General features: G+C 47.7%; 1 protein-coding gene and 1 long non-coding RNA gene across 2 annotated transcripts; one reads left to right on the top strand and one right to left on the bottom strand.

The window, feature by feature from the left end:
• The first annotated feature begins 725 nt into the window (after positions 1–725).
• BBOF1 (basal body orientation factor 1) lies at positions 726–25,917 on the top strand. Its single transcript, XM_038765528.1, has 11 exons — positions 726–934; positions 3,407–3,653; positions 6,519–6,584; positions 8,093–8,236; positions 11,182–11,262; positions 12,464–12,534; positions 15,031–15,175; positions 18,367–18,860; positions 21,383–21,487; positions 25,047–25,121; positions 25,605–25,917. The coding sequence occupies exons 1-11, from the start codon at positions 891–893 to the stop codon at positions 25,723–25,725; spliced, it is 1,593 nt and encodes a 530-aa protein (XP_038621456.1). The 5' UTR covers positions 726–890; the 3' UTR covers positions 25,726–25,917.
• On the bottom strand, positions 11,351–21,480 carry LOC119944548. Its single transcript, XR_005455928.1, has 4 exons — positions 21,349–21,480; positions 14,910–15,088; positions 12,337–12,469; positions 11,351–11,380 (listed from the first exon to the last, which is right to left on the bottom strand). It is a non-coding gene; the product is annotated as an uncharacterized LOC119944548 (long non-coding RNA).
• Positions 25,918–26,059: the final 142 nt, after the last annotated feature.

Here is a 26,059-nt window from a genome sequence, read left to right as displayed (position 1 = left end):
CGCCTGCGTGTGACGTCACCACGCCGCACCTCCTCGGCGGCGGAGAGGCGGGGCCCTCTCCCAGCCCACCTGCGCGTGACGTCACCACGCCGTGCGTGCTAACCGGAGCCTGGCAACGGAAGCGTCCTTAGCAACTTGGAGGCGGGGGCCCCGCTGGGCTGCGCGTGACGTCACCACGCCGCACCTCCTCCTTCATGCATTCATTCATTCAATCGTATTTATTGAGCCCTCGGCAACCCAAGGTTCCCTAACGACAGGGAGGGGGCCCCCGCCCAACTCCTTCTGCGCGTGACGTCACCACGCCGAGCGTCCTGGGGCCTCCTGCGCGTGACGTCACCACGCCTGGCGCAGTCCCCGGAGCCTGGCAACCGAAGCGTCCTTAGCAACCGATAGGCGGGGTCCCCGCCCGGCTGCGCGTGACGTCACCGCGCCGCGCCTCCTCGGCAGCCTAAGCGTCTTTAGCGACGGAGTGGAAGGGGGCGGTGCCCAGCCCGCCTGCGCGTGACGTCACCACGCCTAACGCCCTGGGGAACTCAAGCTTCCCAAGCGACAGAGAGGCGGGGCCCCAACCCCGCCTGCGTGTGACGTCACCACGCCGCCTGCCCCCTCTAGAGCGTCCTTAGCAACAGAGAGGCGGTGTTTTGCGCGTGACGTCATGACGCCGTGGTCCTGCCCCGGGCCTAGCAACCGGAGCGTCCTTAGCAACGGGGAAGCTGTTTGCGCGTAACGTCATGACGCCGTGCGTCCTGTCCCGAGCCTAGCAACCGGAGCGTCCATAGCAACGGGGAGCTGGTGTTTGCGCGTGACGTAATGACGCCGTGCGTCCTGCCCGGAGCCTAGCAACCGGAGTGTCCTTAGCAACGGGAGCTTGGTTGGGGACCAGGGCGGTGATGGCGAAGGAGAAGGGCAGGAAGAAGAAGGAGAAGGCGAAGGGGTGAGGACCCGCCCACCCTCCGCAAAACGCTCTGCACCAAAGCCCGGGGGCCCTCCCTCCCCGTGGCTGGCAGTTGGGGGGCGCCTACTACGTGCCCGGGCACCGTACTGAGCGCTGAGGGGGAAGACAGGCCAATCAAGATAATAACGACGGCATTTGGGAAGCGCTTACTAGGGGCCCAGCACTGTGCTAAGCGCTGGGATAACAATAATAATGGTATTTCTGAAGCGCTTACTATGTGTCCACACTGTTAGCACTGTTCTAAGCGCTGGGATAACAATCATAATAACAATAATGGCATTTGGGAAGCGCTTACTAGGGGCCCAGCACTGTTCTAAGCGCTGGGATAACAATAATAACAATAATGGTATTTGGGAAGCGCTTAATAAGCCCAGCACTGTTCTAAGCGCTGGGATAACAATCATAATAACAATAATGGCATTTGGGAAGCGCTTACTAGGGGCCCAGCACTGTTCTAAGCGCTAGGATAACAATAATAACAATAATGGTATTTGGGAAGCGCTTAATAAGCCCAGCACTGTTCTAAGCGCTGGGATAACGATAATAATAACAATAATGGTATTTGGGAAGCGCTTACTATGCGCCCAGCACTGTTCTAAGCGCTGGGATAACAATAGTAATAACAATAAGGGCACTTGTGAAGCGCTTACTATGGGCCCAGCACTGTTCTAAGCGCTGTGATAACAATAATAATGGTATTTTTGAAGCGCTTACTATGTGCCCAACACTGTTCTAAGCGCTGGGTTATCAGTAATAATAACAGTAAGGGCATTTGGGAAGCGCTTACTATGGGCCCAGCACTGTTCTAAGCGCTGGGTATAACAATAATAATAACAATAATGGTATTTGGGAAGCGCTTACTAGGGGCCCAGCACTGTTCTAAGCACTGGGATAACAATAATAATAACAATAATGGCATTTGGGAAGCGCTTACTATGTGCCCAGCACTGTTCTAAGCGCTGGGATAACAATAATAATAACAATAATGGCATTTGGGAAGCGCTTACTAGGGGCCCAGCACTGTTCTAAGCGCTGTGATAATAATAATGGTATTTGTGAAGCGCTTACTATGTGCCCAACACTGTTCTAAGCGCTGGGTTAACAGTAATAATAACAGTAAGGGCATTTGGGAAGCGCTTACTATGGGTCCAGCACTGTTCTAAGCGCTGGGATAACAATAATAATAACAATAATGGTATTTGGGAAGCGCTTACTATGCGCCCAGCACTGTTCTAAGCGCTGGGTATAACAATAATAATAACAATGATGGTATTTGGGAAGCGCTTACTATGGGCCCAGCACTGTTCTAAGCGCTGGGATAACAACAATAATAACAATAAATGCATTTGTGAAGCGCTTTGGAAGCGCTTACTATGGGCCCAGCACTGTTCTAAGTGCTGGGATAACAATCATAATAACAATAATGGCATTTGGGAAGCGCTTACTGTGGGCCCAGCACTGTTCTAAGCGCTGGGATAATAATAATACAAATAATAATGGGATTTGTGAAGCGCTTACTATGTGCCCAGCACGATTCTAAGCTCTGGGGTAATAATAATAACAATAATGGTATTTGTGAAGCGCTATGTGCCCAGCACTATTCTAAGTGCTGGGATAATAATAACAATAAGGGCATTTGTGAAGCGCTTACTATGTGCCCAGCACTGTTCTAAGCACTGGGATAATAATAATAACAATAATGGTATTTGTGAAGTGCTTACTATGTGCCCAGCACTGTTCTAAGCCCTGGGATAGTAATAATAATAATAACAATAATAATAATAATAATAACAATAATAATAATAATAATAAGGGCATTTGTGAAGTGCTTACTATGTGTCCAGCACTGTTCTAAGTGCTGGGATGATAATAATAACAGGGCATTTTGGAAGCGCTTACTATGGGCCCAGCACTGTTCCAAGCGCTGGGATAATAATAATAACAATAATGGTATTTGTGAAGTGCTTACTATGTGCCCAGCACTGTTCTAAGCGCTGGGGTGATAATAATGATAATAATAATAATAATAATAACAATAAGGATATTTGTGAAGCACTTACTATGTGCCCGAACTGTACTTTCCAAGCAGTTAGTACAGTGCTCTGCACGCAGTAAGCGCTCAATAAATGAATGACCAAAGGTCCCCACAGCACCTGTATATATGTTTATATATTTGTACGTATTTATTACTCTATTTTATTTGTACATATTTATTTTATTTTGTTAATATGTTTTGTTTTGTTGTCTGTCTCCCCCTTCTAGCCTGTGAGCCCGCTGTCGGGTAGGGACCGTCTCTAGATGTTGCCGACTTGGCCTTCCCAAGCGCTTAGTCCAGTGCTCTGCACACAGGAAGCGCTCAATAAATACGATCGAACGAATGAAAGGCCAACCCTTTCCCCGAAAGCGGGCAAGTCGGGGGCGCCCACTCTGAAACGCCTCCTTCCCACACAGGAAAAAGGGGAGGAAAAAGTCCCTGAAGTTGGCCAAGGAATCCGAAATGGAGCGAGCCAAGGCCAACGCGACCCTCTGGGAGACTCGTCTGGAAATCACAGAGCTGTCCCGGACGGAATACCGGGACGCTTCCCGCAAACTGGCCCAAGAGAACGAAGAACTAAAGAGGAAGCAATATAAGATGGAGAAGGACGCGGTGTCCGTATTAAGCTACCTCAAGAAGCAGGATATGGAGAAAGGAGACTTGGTAAGCAGGAAGCCTCTTATTAATAATAATACTAATGGCATTTATTAAGCGCTAACTATGTGCAAAGCACCAATCAATCAATCAATCAATCAATCCTATTTATTGAGCGCTTACTATGTGCAGAGCACTGTACTAAGCGCTTGGGAAGTACAAATTGGCATCACATAGAGACAGTCCCTACCCAACAGTGGGCTCACAGTCTAAAAGGGGGAGACAGAGAACAGAACCAAACATACCAACAAAATAAAATAAGTAGGATAGAAATGTACAAGTAAAATAAATAAATAAATAAATAAATAGAGTAATAAGTATGTACAACCATATATACATATATACAGGTGCTGTGGGGAAGGGAAGGAGGTAAGATGGGGGGATGGAGAGATCACCATTACAAGGTGATGAGGCTGTCTCACGGGGGGCTCCCAGTCTTCATCCCCATTTTACAGATGAGGGAACTGAGGCCCAGAGAAGTGAAGCGACTTGCCCAAAGTCACACAGCTGACAGTTGGCGGAGCTGACTCCAAAGCCCATTCAATCATTCATTCAATTGTATTTATTGAGCGCTTACTGTGTGCCGAGCACTGTACTAAGCGCTTGGGAAGTCCAAGTTGGCAACATTTAGAGACGGTCCCTACCCGACGGCGGGCTCACAGGCTAGAAGGGGGAGACAGACAACAAAACAATACATATTAACAAAATAAACAGAATAAATATGTACAAGTAAAATAAATATTCTTTCATTCATTCAGTCGTATTTATTGAGCGCTTACTGTGTGCAGAGCACTGTACTAAGCGCTTGGGAAGTCCAAGTTGGCAACATAGAGAGACGGTCCCTACCCGACAATGGGCTCACAGTCTAGAAGGGGGAGAATTATTATTATTATTATTATGTGCCAAACACTGTTCTAAGCACTAAAGTAGGTACAAGTTAAACCAGTCCCTGTCTCTCATGGGGCTTGCAGTCGAAGTAGGAGGGAGTAGGATTTAATCCCCATTTTCAGATGGGGTAACTGAGGCACAGAGCAGTCAATACTACAAATTACAGTACTTGTTAAGCACTTTCTATGTGCCAACCACTGTTCTAAGCGCTGAGGCAGACACGAGTTAATCAGGTGGGGCGAAGTCCCTGTCCACCATGGGACTCACACTCTAAACCCCCATTTTACAGAGGAGGCAACCGAGGCCCAGAAGTGATTTGTTCATGCTCTTTCCACTGAGCCACGCCACTTCTCTAATAATGATAATAATGGCGTTTATTAAGCGCTTACTATGTGCCAAGCACCGTTCTAAGCGCTGGGGAGGTTACAAGGTGATCGGGTGGTCCCACGGGGGGCTCACAGTCTTCATCCCCATTTGACAGATGAGGGAGCTGAGGCCCAGAGAAGTGAAGTGACTGAGGATCCCGGCCCCGCGGCGTTTACGTCCACTTCAGTCCTTTTTTCAATTTCTGTTAACATCTTTTAGACTGTGAGCCCGCTGTTGGGTAGGGACCGTCTCTATATGTTGCCAACTTGTACTTCCCAAGCGCTTAGTCCAGTGCTCTGCACACAGTAAGCGCTCCATAAATACGATTGATTGATTGATTGCTTGATTGATCTGACTCATTCAGTCGTATTTACTGAACGCTTGGTGCAGAGCACTGGACTAAGCGCTCTAAGTCTCGCCCCTCTAGACTGGCAGCTCGTTGGGGGCAAGGAATGTGTCTGTTTATCCTCACGTTGGACTCGCCCAAGCGCTTAGTACAGTGGTCTGCCCACCGTAAGCGCTCGATAAATACGATAAACGGAACCAACGGGGTAACGCTGGTTATCCGTATTATCTCCTTCTAGAGAAGCAGCGTGGCTCAGTGGAAAGAGCAGGGGCTTGGGAGTCGGAGGTCATGGGTTCGAATCCCGGCTCCGCCGCTTGACAGCTGGGTGACTTTGGGCAAGTCACTTCACTTCTCTGGGCCTCAGTGGCCTCATCTGGAAAATGGGGATTAAGATTGTGAGCCCCACGTGGGACAACCTGATCACCTTGTAACCTCCCCAGTGCTTAGAACAGTGCTTGGCACACAGTCTTTTAGACTGTGAGCCCACTGTTGGGTAGGGACTGTCTCTATATGTTGCCAACTTGTACTTCCCAAGCGCTTAGTACAGTGCTCTGCACACAGTAAGCGCTCAATAAATACGATTGATGATGATGATGATAGTAAACACTTAACAAATACCAAAATTACTAAGCACTTAGCACAGTCCTCTGCACACAGTAAACGCTCAATAAATACGATTGAATGAATGAATGAAGAAGCAGTGTGGCTCAGTGGAAAGAGCCCGGGCTTGGGAGTCAGAGGTCATGGGTTCGAATCCCAGTTCCACCCCTTGTCAGCTGGGTGACTTTGGGCAAGTCACTTCGCTTCCCTGGGCCTCAGTGACCTCATCTGGAAAATGGGGATGAAGACTGGGAGCCCCACGGGGGACAGCCCGATCACCTTGAATCTCCTCCGGCGCTTAAGGAAGGACAGTTGTACGTATTTATTACTCTATTTCATTTGCACATATTTATTCTATTTATTTTATTAATATGTTTGGGTTTTTTGTCCGTCTCCCCCTTGTAGCCTGTGAGCCCGCTGTCGGGTAGGGACCGTCTCTAGATGTTGCCGACTTCCCAAGCGCTTAGTCCAGTGCTCTGCACACAGTGAGCGCTCAATAAATACGATTGAATGAGTGAATAAATGACAGTTGCTTCACTGTGGACACTTTCCCCCCCTCTCTTTCGCAGTAATTTTCAGGACAATGTCACAGAGCGATCGATTTTGTTTGCTGTGGGGGGAGAGAAGGGGAGCGTTTGCCATTTCTCAATAGGTCTTTATTCTCATCTCTGTAGATTGAGAAACTGAAACAGCAGTTGGTTGATGCCAAGAAACAAGCCCAGGAGGAGAATGAAAAACTGGTGAGTGAATTTATTTACATGTGTGTGTGTGTAGGTACTTTATATATATTTATATATACATATAAATACATATATTTATGTATATATATACATATATATACATATATATGTATATATACATATAAATATACTTAGGATTCATTCATTCATTCAGTCGTATTTATTGAGCGCTTACTGTGTGCAGAGCACTGGACTAAGCGCTTGGGAAGGACAAGTGGGCAACATATGGGCTCACAGTCTAGAAGATAATAATAATGATGGTATTTGTTAAGCGCTTACTACGTGCAAAGCACCGCTCCAAGCACTGGGGAGGTATATATATATATATATACTTATGCATACTTATACTAAATGCTTATACTATATGCTTATACTATATATACTTATACTATATATACTTATACTATATATATATACACTATACTTAAATATAGTGTGTGTGTATATAAATATAGATAGATAGATAGACTTCTAGGCTGTGAGCCCATTGTTGGGTAGGGATTGTCTCTATCTGTTGTTGCATTGTACTTTCCAAGCGCTTAGTCCAGTGCTCTGCACACAGTAAGTGCTCAATAAATACAACTGAATGAATATGTATATATATATTCATATATATACACACATATATGCTATATATACATATATGTGATATGTATATGTATACACACATATGCTATATATACATATATAGATATGTATGTATATGCATACACACATATGCTATATATGCATATGTATGTATGTATGTGCACGCACACATATATGCTATATATACATCTATGATATACGTGTGTACACACATCATATATGTATATATACATACACATATATGATATGTTATGTATGTGTATGCATATAACAATAATAATAATGGCATTTATTAAGTGCTTACTATGTGCAAAGCACTGTACTAAGCACTGGGGAGGTTACAAGGTGATCATGTTGTCTCACGGGGGGCTCACAGTCTTCATGCCCATTTTACAGATGAGGGAACTGAGGCCCAGAGAAGTGAAGCAACTTGCCCAAAGTCACACAGCTGACAATTGGCAGAGCCGGGATTTGAACCCATGACCTCTGACTCCAAAGCCCCTGTTCTTGCCACTGAGCCATGCTGCTTCTCCATTCATAGATATGCTATATATACATATATATGATATGTGTATGTATGCACACACATATCATTTATATATGCATATATATGATATATGTATGTGTGCACACAGATCATTTATATATACATATATATGATATATGTATGTATACACACATCATTTATATATACATATATATGATATGTGTGTGTATATAGATACACATATCTATTATCCACCTATATCTAGCTATCTAGATATAGATAGATCTAGACATATACAGATTTCCCTTTCCATCATGGTTTTTCCCAACTGCGGTGCTCCATTTTCCCCGTACCATTCGGACTCTGCCCGTCTCGCAAGAAAACACATTTCAGCAGACCCCTCCACCGCGATACGACACGCTGTCATTCACAGGAGGAAAACTACAGTCGGCAGCTGGAGGAGCTGACGGAAAAATTTCACCAAAAGGCCAAGGAAATCGGCTTAATCCAGCTGGAACTGAAAACCATAAAGGAATTTCGGAAGAAGAAACTTCAAGTAGAGAGAGAACTGGAGGAGGTACGGTTTCCTTGCTTGTGCGTCGGACCGTCCCAGGGGCTTAGTCTTAGGGCTCTGTACAAGGGAAGGGCTTAATAAGTACCATCAGTTGATTTTCATAAAATGAAGGGATAATAAACCGCCTTAATAAAAGTAGATATAGTTAGTGACTATATACCCCTATTTATTGAGCGCCCAGGTGACACAATGCACCATACGTTGGGCTTGGGAAATACAAAATATCCTAGCTCTGTTTTATGGTACTCTCCTAAGCACTTAGTATCATCACCATCATCATCAGTCGTATTTATTGAGCGCTTACTGTGTGCAGAGCACTGTACTAAGCGCTTGGGAAGTACAATTTGGCAACATATAGAGACAGTACAGTGCTCTTTGCACGTTTAGGGAAGCAGTAGGACCCGATTTGCTGGTATCCACCCCAGCGCTTAGTACGGTGCCTGGCACATAGTAAGCACTTAAAATACCATAACTATTATTATTATTATTATTATTATTATTAACATTATAGTAAGTGCTCAATAGATACCATTGATTCATTGACGGAGTGGAGAAGCAACGTGGCTTAGTGGCTAGAGGCCAGGCCTAAGGGTCAGAAGGCCACGGGTTCTGATGCCACTTGCCCACTGTGTGACCTTAGGCAAGTCACTTCACTTCTCTGGGCCTCAGTAGGCCTAGCTTTCTGACTCTGAATTCTTTTTCCGGTGCCTTTTGGGGAAATTTCCCCAAATTTGGGCCTCAGTTCCCTCATCGGTAAAATGGGGATGGAGACCGCGAGCCCCTCGTGGGACAGGGACTGTGTTACCTTGTATCTACCCCAGCGCTTACAACAATACTTGGTGCATAATAAGTGCTTAACAAATTCCATATATTATTATTATTATTATTATTTATTATTATTATTATTATTATTATTATTGGAGGCTCAGTGCAAAAATACTTGCTGTAGTCCATAAGGGCAGTGAGAGATTTAATATATATCATTGAGCGTTGTAATTTAGTACTTAGCGCCTGGCACAAAGTAAGCGCTTAACAAATAGCATTAAAAAACACCAAATTGACAGGTATCACGATATCTGTTAGGTATCAAATTGACAGGTATCACAATAACAATAATCCTAATAAATGTGGCGTTTAAGTGCCTATTATGCAACCAAGCACTGTATTAAGTGTGAAGTGGATACAATAATAATAGTGATAATGTATTGTTAAGCACTTACTATGTGCCAGTTTCTTGACTGTGAGCCCACTGTTGGGTAGGGACTGTCTCTATATGTTGCCAATTTGTACTTCCCAAGCGCTTAGTACAGTGCTCTGCACACAGTAAGCGCTCAATAAATACGATTGATTGCCAAGCACTGTTGGGGGGATACGAGGGGGATAATAATTAAGCACTTCCTATGTGCCAAGCACAGTTCTAAGTGCTGATAATAATAATAATAATGGGTTTTGTTAAGTGTTTACTAAGTGCCAAGCACTGTATTAAGCGCTGGGGTAGATACGGAATAAGCAGGTTCCACGCGGGGCTCACAGATTAAGTAAGAGGGAGACTAGGAATTGAACCCGCATTTTGCAGTTTCATTCATTCACTCATCCGATCGTATTTAGTAAGCGCTCAATAAATACGATTGAAGGAATGAATGAATTGAGCGCTTACTGTGTGCAGAGCACTGTATTAAGCGCTTGGGAAGTCCAAGTCGGCAACGTATAGAGACGGTCCCTACCCGACAACGGGCTCACAGTCTAGGAGGGGGGAGACAGACGACAAAACAACACATGCGGACAGGTGTCAAGTCATAGTAAGCACTTAATAAATGCCATCATCATTATTATTATTATTATTATTATCAGAACAAAATGAGGAAATGAGGGAACTGAGGCATGGAGACGAGTTAGATGATTTGCCCACCTAATTTGCCACACAGCAGACAAGTGGCAGAGCCAGGATTTGGATACAAGTTCATCTCTTTCTGTCTCTCCCGATTTAATTTCCAAACTAAATGAAATAGATGGGGAAAGAAAAGACACCCTCCCGCCCCCAACACACAAAAAAAGTAGGGAGTAGGCATGAAAAGTAAAAATCTATGAAACTTCCCCGAAAGGCACTGGGAAAAGAATACAGAGTCAGAAAGCTAGGCCTAAAGGAAGATGATCTCATGTCCTTATTTGCCGTCTGATTTAGCTCTTCTTAAGATTGTGTCTTGTAATTAAGTCGGCATCGTACTGATTCCTTTCATTCACTCATTCAGTTGTATTTATTGAGCGCTTACTATGTGCAGAGCACCGTACTGAGCGCTTGGGAAGTACAAGTTGGCAACACTCCTTGGCCGATATCGTGTTCCTTCCCGTTGCGGAACGTCAAAAGTTAACGTATCAATCAATCAATCAATCGTATTTATTGAGCGCTTATGGTGTGCAAAGCACTGTACTAAGCGCTTGGGAAGTACAAGTTGGCAACGTATAGAGACAGTCCCTACCCAACAGTGGGCTCACGGTCTAGAAGGGGGAGACAGAGAACAAAACCAAACATACTAACAAAATAAAATAAATAGAATAGATATGTACAAGTAAAATAAATAGAGTAATAAATATGTACAAACATATATACATATATATACATATAACAAGTCTCTGAAGAGTTTAGTTTTCTAGGCTGGAGGGGAAAATTTAAAAAAAATCAGTCTTTAAAAGCATCTTTAAAATATCTTAGGGTTCATTTTAATTACCCAACCCGATTTCTCCATCTTGTTGAAGTTAAGCAACCTACGTTTTGGGGCATATTATAAATAGGATGCTTAGATCCCAGGGGAGGGCAAAGGCTGATTTGATTTCACTCAAGATCAAGAGCCCCTGGAGAAAATTTTTGGCTTCCGTGGCGGGCATTACGCACTAACAGCATTTAAGAAATTGTCCCATTGGCGAGCCGATGATTACCTTCTTTGTCGTAGTTGAAAGAAAACATGAAGGCCACCAGAAAGAAACATCAGGAGACGGTCCGCAGATTGGAGGGAAAGTTCTTTGAAGAGAAGGTATTGAACGGTTAAACTTGGTGAAGAAAACCCTCATCTGCTCATCATCCCGGCTCCACAAGTCTGCTGTGTGACCTTGGGCAAGTCACTTAACTTCTCCGAGCCTCAGTTACCTCATCTGTAAAAATGGGGGTTAAGACTGTGAGCCCCACGTGGGACAACTTGATCACACTGTATCCCCCCCAGCGCTTAGAACAGTGCTTTGCACATAGTAAGCGCTTAACAAATGCCATCATTATTATTATTATTATCTGCTAGAACAACGCTTGTATTCCTTTCCGCTTTTGTCCAGATCTGCAGGTTGGGTGTTTTATAACTTCTTGCAGGTATCACGATAAGAATAATCATAATAAATGTGGTGTTTAAGTGCCTATTATGCCCCAAGCGCTGTGTTAAGTGCGAAGTGGATACAATAATAATAATGATAACGGATTGTTAAGCGCTTACTATGGGCCAAGCACCGTTGGGGGGATCGGGTTGTCCCACGTGGGGCTCCCAGTCTTCATCCCCATTTTCCAGATGAGGGAAGTGAGGCCCAGAGAAGTGAAGCAACTCGCCCCAAGTCACACAGCCGACAGGCGGCGGAGTCGGGATTAGACCCCACGACCTCCGACTCCCGAGCCCGGGCTCCTGTCCGCTGAGCCGCGCCGCTTCTCTTTCTCCGCGACTGAATCCCACGGTTTAATCCCCGTTTTGCCGATGAGGGAACGGAGGCCCAGAGAAGTGAGGGGGCTGGCCCGAGGTCACACAGCAGGCAAGCGGCAGAGCCGGAATCGGGACGCAGGTCCAATTCCCGGGCCTAGCTACTAGGCCACGCTGCTCCTCGTCGGCAACAGAGTCAAGGAAACGGTTGCCCATCTTTTCTCCCCGTTCTCCTCGAGGCAGAGCGATGTCCTTTCTCTTTTCCTTTTCTCCGGGCCTCCGTTCCGGAAGGAGAGAGTTGACTCAAATCCTGCCCCGAAAGAAGCGTTCCCTTTTCTCCTCCCTCATCGCGCTTAGTACGGCACGTGGCACAGAGCAAGCGCTGACTAAACGCCGTTTATTTTCATTTTGACGCACACAAGACACACTTACCGGCCCCTTTTTCTTCCCCTCCTTTGACTTTCCTCGTCTGTGCCGCGACGGACTGCAGAAAGAGGCCCGTTTGGTGTAGGGCGTGAGCTGCTTTTAAGGATTGAAAGCCGCTTTTTCTCCCTTTCAGCAACGACTAGAAAAAGAAGCGGAGAAGAAGATAGTAATGCTGGCAGAGAGAGCTCACCAGGAAGCTGTTTTGTAAGAGGAGTTATTTTTCTCCGCCTCTCTCCCTCTCCCTGTTTTTCTCTGTGAGGGAAAGGTAGGTGTTCCAGGCCATTCCCGAGCCTCTTTTCCCGTTCCTAATTAATCATATCTATTGGGCACACAGTGTGCTCTGTGAGTGCAATCCAGAAGAACATCAGTCGTTTTAACTTATTTTGTATTATTTATACTCACGTCCGTCTCTCCCACTAGACCAAAAGCTCGCTGTGGGCAGGGAACGTGTTGGCCAACTCGATTTATACTGTAACGACGACAGCGGGACGGGGGGAATCGAAGGCAGCCGAGAGGTCGAGGAGGATTAGGACGGAGCCGAAGGATTTGGCGAGAAGGAGGTCCCCGGTGATCATCATCATCATCATCAATCGTATTTATTGAGCGCTTACTATGTGCAGAGCACTGTACTGAGCGCTTGGGAAGTACAAATTGGCAACATATAGAGACAGTCCCTACCCAACAGTGGGCTCACAGTCTAAAAGGTCCCCGGTGATCTCCGAGAGGAGCGGAAAGGGGGCAAGGAGAGAATCGGAGGAGAGGAGTTCGAGACTCGCTCGAGGCGTTCGGAGAGGAAGAGCAGGAGGAGGGGGCCGTGGGAGGGTTTTTTGAGGATGGGGGAAGACGTAAGGATTATATGTTGCCAATTTATACTTCCCAAGCGCTTAGTACAGTGCTCTGCACACAGCAGGCGCTCAATAAATACGATCGATTGCTAAGGATGGTGTGACAGCAGTGGGGAAGGAGCCGCTGGAGAGCGACCGGTTGAAGACGGAGGTCAGAGAGGGAAGAAGGAAGGGGGCAGGGGCTCCGATAAGGAATAACGGGATGGGAATCGGAGTCGCGGGGGGAGGGAGGTGGATGTCGAGAGGAGGCGGGAGGTGATCCCTGGAGATACCGCTGGGAAGGACGGGAGAGCTGAAGAAGGGGCAGGAGAAGAGGGAAACTGGAGAGGAGCAGGGGCGATGATAGGGAGATCACGCCTGCTCATTTCAATTTTCTCAATAAAGGAGGTGGCCAGCTCAGTAGGGATAGGAGATAATAACAATAATGATGGCATTCGTTAAGCGCCTACTATGTGCCGAGCACTGTTCTAAGCGCTGGGGGAGATGCAAGGTGACCAGGATCTCCCCGAGCGCTTAGTCTGGTGCTCTGCACACAGTAAGCGCTCAGTAAATACGATCTTTAGACTGTGAGCCCACTGTTGGGTAGGGACTGTCTCTGTATGTTGCCCACTTGGACTTCCCAAGCGCTTGGTACGGTGCTCTGCACACAGTAGGCGCTCAATAAATACAATTGATTGATTGAACCGACGGGAAGCAGCGTGGTTCAAAATCCCGGCTCCACTGATAGTCAGCTGTGTGACTCTGGGCAAGTCCCTTCGCTTCTCTGGGCCTCAGTGACCTCAGCTGGAAAATGGGGGTTCATTCATTCATTCAATCGTATTTATTAAGCGCTTACTGTGTGCAGAGCACTGTACTAAGTGCTTGGAAACAGGTTGGTGAAGACTGCGAGCCCCCCCGGGGGACAACCTGATCACCTTATATCCTCCCTAGCGCTGAGAACGGTGCTTGGCACATAGTAAGCGCTTAACAAGTACCATCATTATTATTATTTATCATTATTATGAATGAACCCCCTCCCGCCTCTGTGCTCGTCTGACAGTCCTTTTCAATCAATCAATCAATCAATCGTATTTATTGAGCGCTTACAGTGTGCAGAGCTCTGTACTAAGCACTTGGGAAGTACAAGTTGGCAACATATAGAGACAGTCCCTACCCAGCAGTGTGCCCACAGTCAGGGATTTCCTTCATTCGATCATCATCATCATCATCATCATCAATCGTATTTATTGAGCGCTTACTATGTGCAGAGCACTGTACTAAGCGCTTGGGAAGTACCAAATTGGCAACATCTAGAGACAGTCCCTACCCAGCAGTGGGCCCACAGTCAGGGATTTCCTTCATTCGATCATCACCATCATCATCAATCGTATTTATTGAGCGCTTACTATGTGCAGAGCACTGTACTAAGCGCTTGGGAAGTAACAAATTGGCAACATATAGAGGCAGTCCCTACCCAACAGTGGGCCCACAGTCAGGGATTTCCTTCATTCGATCATCATCATCAATCGTGTTTATTGAGCGCTTACTGTGTGCACAGCACTGTACTAAGCGCTTGGGAAGTACAAATTGGCAACATATAGAGACAGTCCCTACCCAACAGTGGGCTCACAGTCTAAAAGGGGGAGACGGAGAACAAAACCAAACATCCTAACAAAATAAAAGAAATAGAATAGATAGGTACTGTACAAACATGTATAAACATATTTATTTATATTTAAATTCGATCGTATTTACCGAGCGCTTCCCGTGTGCGGCGCGCTTGACCCGAAGGCCCGACCTCCGTCCCGAGCTGGGAATGGGGCCCGGGAAGCGTCCAGGCCATCGGATGAGTCGCGTGAACGTTTATCCGCCGCAGGCAGCTGGATAACGCCGGGAGATCCGTCTTCAGGGAAAACGTTCGGCTCCAGAAGGCCCTGAAGTACCACATGAAGGAAGCCCAGGAGTTACAAAAGAACTCGAAAAAGCTGGAGGAGAATCAAGCTTCCCTCCTACAGCTGAAGGTCTCTGCTCCCGATTCCCACCGCCATTCCCTGCTCGGGAGGCGTCGAGCGGGGAAATCTCCCCCTCCGAGCCCAGGCTCCCGGGAACGATGTGGAGAGCGGCCTTTGCTCGGCGCTTCCTACTAATAATAATGACGTTGGTATTTGTTAAGCGCTTACTATGTGCAGAGCACTGTTCTAAGCGCCGGGGGGGATACAGGTTGTCCCACTGGGGGCTCACCGTCTTAATCCCCATTTTACAGATGAGGAAACGGAGGCACAGAGAAGTTAGGCGACTTGCCCACGGTGGCACCACGGTAGCCCCTTCCTTCCTCTCCCCCTCGTCCCCCTCTCCATCCCCCCATCTTACCTCCTTCCCTTCCCCACAGCACCTGGATATATGGATATATGGTTGTACATATTTATTACTCTATTTATTTATTTATTTTACTTGTACATTTCTATCCCATTTATTTTATTTTGTTGGTATGTTTGGTTCTGTTCTCTGTCTCCCCCTTTTAGACTGTGAGCCCACTGGTGGGTAGGGACTGTCTCTATGTGTTGCCAATTTGTACTTCCCAAGCGCTTAGTACAGTGCTCTGCACATAGTAAGCGCTCAATAAATACGATTGATTGATTGATTGGCACAGCTAACAAATGGCAGAGCCGGGATTCGAACCCACGACCTCTGACTCCCAAGCCGGTGCTCTTTCCACTGAGCCACGCTGCTTCTCTAAAGCTACTACTAGGTTGCCAATTTGTACTTCCCAAGCGCTCAGTCCAGTGCTGTGCACATAGTAAGCGCTCAATAAATACGATTGATTGATTGATTACTAGGTTTACTAGGTTCCAAGCACTCGGCCAAGCGCTGTCGGGGAGGGACCGCCGCTCTACGTTGCCGGCTTGGACTCCCCAAGTGCTCAGTCCAGCGCCGTGCCCCCAGGAAGCGCTCAGTAAATGCGACTGAATGAATGAACGAGTACCGGATCCCCATTTTACGGATGAGGAAACCGAGTCCCGGAGGCGTGAAGTGACCCAGCCGAGGTCGCACAGCAGACCAGCGCGCGGGAAGCAGCAGGAAATAGTGGCTGGAGCCTGGGCCCTCGCCGCACTTCCCCGGGCCTCAGTTCCCTCATCTGTCAAATGGGGACGGAGACCAAATCCCGGCTCCGCCGCCTGTCTGCTGTGGGACCTTGGGCCGGTCACTGCACTTCCCTGGGCCTCAGTTCCCTCATCTGTCAAATGGGGATGGAGACCGTGAGCCCCCCGTGGGACAGGGACTGTGTCCCCCCCCCCGATCTGCTTGTAGCCACCCCGGCGCTCAGTACAGTGCCTGGCACATAGTAAGCACTTAACAAATACCGTAATTAAGATTATTATTATTAATAATGCAGAGACACATCCCCGCCCCGCAACTAGTCTAAGAGGGGAGATAATCTACGCGGTAACGCGGCCTTCCCAGACTGAGCCCACTCCTTCCCCTCCCCACAGCACCTGTATATATGTATATATGTTTGTACATATTTATTACTCTATTTTATTTGTACATATTTATTCTATTTATTTTAATTTGTTAATATGTTTGGTTTTGTTCTCCGTCTCCCCCTTCTAGACTGTGAGCCCGCTGTCGGGTAGGGACCGTCTCTATATGTCGCCAGCTTGTTCTTCCCAAGCGCTTAATACAGTGCTCTGCACACAGTAAGCGCTCAATAAATACGATTGATTGGTACATATTTATTCTATTTATTTTATTTTGTTAATATGTTTGGTTTTGTTCTCCGTCTCCCCCTTCTAGACTGTGAGCCCACTGTTGGGTAGGGACTGTCTCTATATGTTGCCAGCTTGTACTTCCCAAGCGCTTAATACAGTGTTCTGCACACAGTAAGCGCTCAATAAATACGATTGATTGATTGATTGGTACATATTTACTCTATTTATTTTATTTTGTTAATATGTTTGGTTTCGTTCTCCGTCTCCCCCTTCTAGACTGTGAGCCCGCTGTCGGGTAGGGACCATCTCTATATGTTGCCAGCTTGTACTTCCCAAGCGCTTAATACAGTGCTCTGCACACCGTAAGCGCTCAATAAATACGATTGATTGATTGATTGGTACATATTTCTTCTATTTATTTTATTTGGTTAATATGTTTGGTTTCGTTCTTCGTCTCCCCCTTCTAGACTGTGAGCCCGCTGTCGGGTAGGGACCGTCTCTCTATGTCGCCAACTTGGACTTCCCAAGCGCTTAATACAGTGCTCTGTGCACAGTAAGCGCTCAATAAATACGATTGATTGATTGATTGATTGGTACATATTTATTCTATTTATTTTATTTTGTTAATATGTTTGGTTTTGTTCTCCGTCTCCCCCTTCTAGACTGTGAGCCCGCTGTCGGGTAGGGACCGTCTCTCTATGTCGCCAACTTGGACTTCCCAAGCGCTTAGTCCAGTGCTCTGCACACAGTAAGCGCTCAATAAATACGATTGATTGATTGATTGATTTGTACATATTTATTCTACTTATTTTAATTTGTTAATATGTTTGGTTTCGTTCTCCGTCTCCCCCTTCTAGACTGTGAGCCCGCTGTCGGGTAGGGACCGTCTCTCTATGTCGCCAACTTGGACTTCCCAAGCGCTTAGTCCAGTGCTGTGCACACAGTAAGCGCTCAATAAATACGACTGACTGACTGAATGAATGAAAGTAACGGATGCTGAACAAAACGAGGCATTTGAAGATGGCTAGACGGCAGGTAGTAACGTTCATAATCGTGGGGTCGGTCACGCGCTTACGAGGTGCCATCCATTCACTCAGTCGTATTTCTCGGGCGCTTACTGTGTGCAGAGCACTGTACTGAGCGCTTGGGAAGTGCAAGTTGGCAATGAGTACTAAGCGCCGGAGCGGATACGAGCGCGGATTGGGTCGGACGCAGTCCCCGTCCCACATTTTACGGAGGAGGTAACCGTACAGTGCTCTGCACATAGTAAGCGCTCAATAAATACGATTGATTGATTGATTGAGGCCCGGAGAGGCGAAGTGACCAGTGCGAGGTCACAGAGCGGACAAGGGGAGGAGGCAGGATTTGAACCCGGATCCTCATCGACCCACGAGGCCACGCCGCTCTCCTCCCTCCTCGAGGCAGGGAGCGACGTACGGCGCGCTTAGTACGGCGACGGCCGGCTGGGAAACTGAGGCCCCCGCATCCTTCTCTTCTTCTAGGAGACCAACGAGCTTTTGGTTAAGGAAAAGATCTTCCAAGTCACTCAGCAGAAATCCCAGATCCAGACGCTCCAGAGGAAGGTGGAGAGGCTGGAGACGGCCCTGGGCCACATGACCCGAGAGTTCGAGGCGGAGATCCACGACGCCCGGCGGGAGGCCCGGCTGCGGAGTCGGGAAGGCCGGACGGAGATCGACAAGCTCCAGTACCTCCTGGAGGTGAAGGACCGGGAGATGAACCGGGTGAAGACGCTCGCCAGGAACATCCTGGAGCAGAGGACGGAGGTGGAGACGTTCTTCCTGGACGCCCTGCGGCAGGTGAAGCGGGAAATCCAGAGCGGCAGGAAGGATTACCGGCAGGCGGCCCGGGCCGCTTTCCAGCGGAAGATGAGGGAGGCGTACGCCGGGAGAGCGGAGTATCCCAGGATCCGGACGTTCGGGGAAGGGGAGGACAGCACCAACAGCGTGCATCGGGATCTTCTGGAGGCCGAGAAATGGTACTCATGCTAATAGCAATGACGGTATCTGTTCATTTGTTCACCTGTACATTGTTAGAGAAGCAGCGTGGCTCAGTGGAAAGGGCCCAGGCTTTGGAGTCAGAGGTCACGGGTTCAAATCCAGCCTCCGCCACTTGTCAGCTGTGTGACTTTGGGCAAGTCGCTTCACTTCTCTGGGCCTCAGGTACCTCATCTGTAAAATGGGGATTAAGACTGTGAACCCCCCATGGGACAACCTGATCACCTTGTAACCTCCCCAGCTCTCAGAACAGTGTTTTGCACATGGTAAGCACTTAATAAATGCCATAATTATTATTATTATTAGAGAAGCAGCGTGGCTCAGTGGAAAGAGCCTGGGCTTTGGAGTCAGAGGTCAGGGGTTTGAATCCCAGCTCCGCCACATGTCTGCTGTGTGACCTTGGGCAAGTCACTTAACTTCTCTGGGCCTCAGTTACCTCATCTGTAAAATGGGGATTAAGACTGGGAGCCCCCCGTGGGACAACCTGATCCCCTTGTAACCTCCCCAGCGCTTAGAACAGTGCTTTGCACATAGTAAGCGCTTAATAAATGCCATCATTATTATTATTATATATGTATATATGTTTGTACGTATTTATTACTCTATTTTACTTGTACGTATCTATTCTATTTATTTTATTTTGTTAATATGTTTGGAATTGTTCTCTGTCTCCCCCTTCTAGCCTGTGAGCCCACTGTCGGGTAGGGACCGTCTCTCTGTGTTGCCAACTTGGACTTCCCAAGCGCTTAGTCCGGTGCTCTGCACGCAGTAAGCGCTCAATAAATATGATTGATTGATTAAGTTAATCAGGGTGTCCCACGGGGGGCTCACAGTCCTAAGCCCCATTTTCCAGATGACGTCACTGAGGCCCAGAGAAGTGAAGCGACTTGCCCAAAGGCACCCAGCTGACAATTGGCGGAGCTGGGATTTGAACCCTATATATATCAATCAATCAATCAATCGTATTTATTGAGCGCTTACTGTGTGCAGAGCATTGTACTAAGCGCTTGGGAAGTACAAGTTGGCAACATATAGAGACAGACCTTACCCAACAGTGGGCTCACAGTCTAAAAGAATAACAAGTATATAATATATAAATATTATATAAATATAAATATAATATAATAATATAAATATAACAATTACAATGATGATGATGATGATGATAATAATAATAATAATAATAATAATAATAATAATAATAATAATAATGAGGCAGCTTGGTCCCACGTGGGACCAGCTCAATCACCTTGTAACCGCCCCAGCGCTTAGAACAGTTCATTGCACATAGTAAGTAATATATATATATATTTATATATATTTGAACTCTATATGTTGCCAACTTGTACTTCCCAAGCGCTTAGTACAGTGCTCCGCACACAGTAAGCGCTCAATAAATACGATTGATTGATTGATTGATTGAACCCATAACCTCCGACTCCCAAGCCCGGGCTGTTTCCACTGAGCCACATCCTTCTATACCTATGGATAGGTATAGGTCCTATAGCTATCCATAGGTCCTCTAGACTAGTCATTCATTCATTCAATCATATTTTTTGAGCGCTTACTGTGTGCAGAGCACTGGACTAAGCGCTTGGGAAGGACAAGTCGGCAACATCTAGAGACGGTCCCGACCCGACGGCGGGCTCACGGTCTAGAAGGGGGAGACGGACGACGGGACAAAACCCGGGATACAGGTGTCGAAGTTGTCGGAACAGATGGAATTAAAGCCCGGTACACATCATTAGAAATAGAAATAGAAAAATAAAAATAGAAATAGAAAAATAAAAATAAAATAGGAGAGTCATAAAAAAGAAATAGAAGAGTAAATATGGACAGGGAAAGTAGGGGGATAAATCTGGACAAACATAGATACTCCATGATGATGATGGTGGTACTTGCCAAGCGCTTATTTGGTGCCAAGCGCTCATCAGGTTGGACTCAGGCCCTGTCCCACGTGAGGCTCCCAGGAAGGGGGAAGGATTGAATCCTCAGTTTACGGATGAGGAGAGCCGGGGCTCAGAGAGGTGAAGCGACTGGCCCCAGGTCCCCCAGCGGGAGCAGGATTAGAACCCAGGACCTTCTGACTCCCAGCCCGGGCTCTTTCCACTGACGGTGCCACGGGAAGGAGCGAACTCCCTCCATCTGATTCCTCTCAACCCATTAAGCACTTCAGCTTTCCCAGCGGAGGGAAGCAGCGTGGCTCAGTGGGAAGAGCCCGGCCTTTGGAGTCCGAGGTCACGGGTTCGAATCCCGGCTCTGCCACTTGTCAGCTGGGTGACTTTGGGCGAGTCACTTCACTTCTCCGGGCCTCAGTGACCTCATCTGGAAAATGGGGGTGAAGACCGGGAGCCCTCCGAGGGACAACCTGATCGCTTAGAACAGCGCTTGGCACATAGTAAGCGCTTAATAAATGCCGTTATTATTATTATTATTATTATTTATTCTCAGGAAGGAACCTTTGCTTACTGCGCCGATATTTTCCTCTGCCCCGATCCTTTAGGACCAACGTCAATACGGAGAAGGTGGATATTGGAGATCTGACCTGGGAACAGAAGGAAAAAGTTTTGAGGCTACTGTTTGCCAAAATGAATCGCCTTCCTCTCCGGTAGGTCCCTATTTAATAATAACGGCTGGGCTATTTGGTAAGCACTTCCTACGTGTCAGGCGCTGTCCTAAGCGCCGGGGTAGGTTCAAGATCATCATAATAATGATGATGATGGCATTTGTTAAGCGCTTACTATGTGCCAAGCACTGTTCTAAGCGCTGGGGGGGATACAAGGGGATCAGGTGGTCCCACGGGGGGCTCACCGTCTTCATCCCCATATACACGTTGCCAACTTGTACTTCCCAAGCGCTTAGTCCAGTGCTCTGCACACAGTAAGCGCTCAATAAATACGATTGATATTGATTGATTGAGCGCTTACTGTGTGCACAGCACTGTTCCAAGCGCTGAGGAGGGAAAAAGGAGTCGGAGACGTGAGTTCGGATAGAGCAGGAAAGAAGGAAAGTGGCTACTTGTTCACCTCCCGGGAGAGGTACGAGCGACAAACAGCCCCGATCCCATTCTCACTGTTCCTTTTATTGAGTTACATGGGAACGGAGCATTTGTATATATACCTGTATATATGTATATTTGTTTGTCCATATTTATTACTCTATTTATTTTACTCGTACATATCTATTCTATTTATTTTATTTTGTTAGTATGTTTGGTTTTGTTCTCTGTCTTCCCCTTCTAGACTGTGAGCCCGCTGTTGGGTAGGGACCGTCTCTAGATGTTGCCAACTTGGACTTCCCAAGCGCTCAGTCCAGTGCTCTGCACACAGTAAGCGCTCAATAAATACGATTGATTGATTGATTTGGGAATTTCAGGAATCCAACTGGGACCGACAGGATGTTGTAAATTCTCACTATTCTCCGTTTTCACTGTCTTGTGGCCTTGCATAGATAGGTGTTACTTGTTACTGGCCTCGAAGACAGCCTTGCCTAAAATACAAAAAGGTGCTGTTCTCTCGTCCTGCCCAAAATCAATCGTATTTATTTATTTATTGAGCGCTTACTGTGTGCAGAGCACTGTACTAAGCGCTTAAGCACATAATGGCGGGTTACCGTCAGCACGCACAAAATGGAGTCGGTCACGTCAAGTCCGCTAGCGGACGACGGTGCGGAGCACTGTTCTAAGCGCTGGGGGGGATGCAAGGTGATCAGGTTGTCCCCCGTGGGGCTCCCCGTCTTCACCCCCATTTTACAGATGAGGGAACTGAGGGTTCGGAGAAGTGAAGCGACTTGCCCAAGGTCACACAGCGGACAAGTGGCGGGGCCGGGATTAGAACCCACGACCTCTGACTCCGAAGCCTGGGCTCTTTCCACTGAGCCATGCTGCTTCTCTACTGAGCCCGGGAGTCCGAGGGAGAACGTGAAGGACTCCGCCCCTTGTCTGCCGTGAGACCTTGGCCAAGTCACTTCACTTCTTTGGGCCTCAGCGACCTCATCTGTAAAATGGGGATGAAGACTGCGAGCCCCACGGCGGGGGGACATAGACTGTGTCCAATACAGTGCCTGACGCATAGTATATATTTAACACCATGAACAACTGAAAGTGAGCCCGCCGATGGGTAGGGACCGTCTCTATATGTTGCCAACTTGTACTTCCCAAGCGCTTAGTACAGTGCTCTGCACACAGTAAGCGCTCAATAAATCTGATTGAATGATTGAATGAATGAATTCCCTTCCCCACAGCACCTGTATATATGTTTGTAGATATTTATTACTCTATTTTACTTGTGCATATCTATTCTATTTATTTTATTTTGTTAATATGTTTTGTTTTGTTCTCTGTCTCCCCCTTCTAGCCTGTGAGCCCACTGTTGGGTAGGGACTGTCTCTAGATGTTGCCAACTTGTATTTCCCAAGCGCTTAGTCCAGTGCTCTGCACACAGTAAGGGCTCAATAAATATGATTGATTGATTGATTCACTTCTTCGGGCCTCAGCGACCTCATCTGTAAAATGGGAATGAAGACTGCAAGCCCCACGGCAGGGGGACATAGACCATGCCCAATACGGTGCCTGACGCATAGTATGTACTTAACACCACGAGCAACAACTGAAAGTGAGCCCGCTGTTGGGTAGGGACCGTCTCTATATGTTGCGAACTTGTACCTCCCAAGCGCTTAGTCCAGTGCTCTGCACACAGTAAGCGCTCAGTAAATACGATTGAATGAATGAATGAATGAATGAAATGTCCCTGAGGGCAGGAACTCAGTCATTCCCAGCAGAGGTTAGGAATCGATCAATCAATCAATGGTATTTATTGACCACTTTGGTAAGCCTGCCTTCCCCCAAGGCCCACCAGCTGGCTCTGAGACCTTGGCCAAGCCACTTCACTTCTTCAGGCCTCAGCGACCTCATCTGTAAAATGGGGATAAAGACTGCGAGCCCCACGGGGGGCAGGTGGGGGGGAACATAGACTGTGTCCAATACGGTGCCTGACGCATAGTATATATTTAACACCATGAACAACTGAAAGTGAGCCCGCCGATGGGTAGGGACCGTCTCTATATGTTGCCAACTTGTACTTCCCAAGCGCTTAGTACAGTGCTCTGCACACAGTAAGCGCTCAATAAATACGATTGAATGAATGAATGAATGAATGAAAGGCCCCTGAGGGCAGGAACTCAGTCGTTCCCAGCGGAGGTTAGAAATCTGTCTCCCCCTTCTAGCCTGTGAGCCCGCTGTTGGGTAGGGACCGTCTCTAGATGTTGCCAACTTGTCCTTCCCAAGCGCTTAGTACAGTGTTCTGCACACAGTAAGCGCTCAGTAAATATGATTGAATGAATCAATCGATAGTATTTATTGAGCACTTTGCTAAGCCTGCCTTCCCCCAAGGCCCACCAGCTGGCTCTGAGACCTTGGCCAAGTCACTACACTTCTTCGGGCCTCAGCGACCCCGTCTGGAAAATGGGGATGAAGTGGACCTCATCTGTGACAAAAACTGCCTTTCAGTGCCCAGTTGGGCCGCTTCTCTCCTCACCAGGCCTCCATCTCGCCCATCCCGCCGTCGGCCCACATCCCGCCCGTGGTCCGGAACGCTTTCCCTCCTCAAATCCCACGGACACCGACTCTTCCCGGCTTCCGAGCCTTACTGAAGGCCCGTCTCCTCCCAGAGGCCTTCCTTCCCAGCCCATTTTTCCTCATCTCCCAGTCCCCTCTGCGTCGCCCCGACTGGCTCCCCTCCCACCCCCACGGCACTTATGTCCGTCTCTCTGATTATATTTATTTGCACTGATGTCCTGATCACCTTGTAACCTCCCCAAAGCGCTTAGAACAGTGCTCTGCACATAGTGAGCGCTTAATAAACGCCATCATCATGATCGTGTACTTCCCAAGCGCTTAGTACAGTGCTCTGCACACAGTAAGCGCTCAATAAATACGATTGATGATGATGGTGTCAGTCTCCCCGCCTCCAGACTGTGCGGGCAGGGAACGTCACCGTTCATTGCGGTATCATACCTTCCCAAGCACTTAGTACAGTAGGTGCACAATAAATACGATTGATTAATCGCTTGAGTCTTTCCTCAGCCGCCCGCGTGACTGAAATGCAGCTCAGAGGAGGGTCGGGCCCCATTTAATGGCATTTTGTCCGTCCGCGTTTCATCTCCCGCAGGAAATACAACCAGTGTTCGGCTCCCCCGCTACCGGACCGCGCGGCTCTTAAAACCGGAGAGAAAAAGCGAGTCGGGTAAGATCCTTCGTGCCAAAAACGGCTTCACCGGGGCTGGGATGAGCTGGTGAAGGATATCAGAGGCGAAGCAGCGCGGCCCGGTGGGTAGAACCCAGGCAGTCGGAAGGACTTGGGTTCTAATCCTGCCCCCACCCCTCATCGTTTCTCTGTGACTCAGTTCCCCCCCCGTAAAATGGAGATTAAGGCTGCGAGCCCCCCGTGGGGGCTGTCTTCGTTCATTCGCATTCATTGAGCGCTTACTGTGTGCAAAGCACTGTACTAAGCACTTGGGACAGTACAATAGAGCAACAGACACGTTCCCCGCCCACAACGAGCTTCCAACTCTATTGGCATCCGCCCCGGCGCTCAGTACAGTGTCTGGAACTTAGTGAGGGCTTAACGAATCCCACAGTTATTAATATTAGACGAGCCCGGAGCCTGCCTGAATCGATTCCGTGGCCTTATCGCTAACTTCCCTCGGACCCTTTGCCCTTCTCGCAGCGACGGGGGAAACGTTCCCGATCGGACCTTCATCACACAGCAGGCGCCGATCTCAGAAGCGCCCGCCAACGGATCATCTCTCCCAGATATTAAGCAAGGAGCCGAGCAGAGCGCGAGCTAGAACGAAACCCCAGCTCTTCCCACCGCGGCCGGATCCCAACTCTTTCCCAGTCTTCCGGGGGGAAAGAAACCCTCCTCTCTGGGACGGGATTGGGCCCCCGGTTGGGAGATCCTAACGCGTTTATTTAAAAGGAGGTCAGACACGAACCTTTCGCTTTTGGGTGGTTCCGAAAATAAAAACCTTTTTCCGCCTTTCGGGAATAGCGATTGTGTTCCTGCCTTCGTTTCCCCAAACTCTGACAGCGGCGAAGCCACGCTCCAGGCGTCCAGGCTCAGCTGGTCGTGCGAAATGGGGCTCGGATGAACCTACTGTTCCGCTCGGAAAAAATCCCGAG

Source organism: Tachyglossus aculeatus, chromosome 23 (assembly GCF_015852505.1).
Source record: "Tachyglossus aculeatus isolate mTacAcu1 chromosome 23, mTacAcu1.pri, whole genome shotgun sequence".
NCBI classification, from domain to species: domain Eukaryota; kingdom Metazoa; phylum Chordata; class Mammalia; order Monotremata; family Tachyglossidae; genus Tachyglossus; species Tachyglossus aculeatus.
The sequence above is the reverse complement of the archived record's forward strand: the minus strand, read 5'-3'. Positions and strand labels throughout refer to the sequence as shown.

What these genes read in the sequence shown, in the direction of transcription:
- BBOF1 (XM_038765528.1), top strand. Translation starts at nt 891, where the DNA reads ATGGCGAAGGAGAAGGGCAGGAAGAAGAAGGAGAAGGCGAAGGG. An exon ending in TAGAGAGAGAACTGGAGGAG is followed by an intron (nt 8,237 to 11,181) that starts GTACGGTTTCCT and finishes TCTTTGTCGTAG; the next exon opens with TTGAAAGAAAACATGAAGGC. An exon ending in GGAGAGAAAAAGCGAGTCGG is followed by an intron (nt 25,122 to 25,604) that starts GTAAGATCCTTC and finishes CCCTTCTCGCAG; the next exon opens with CGACGGGGGAAACGTTCCCG.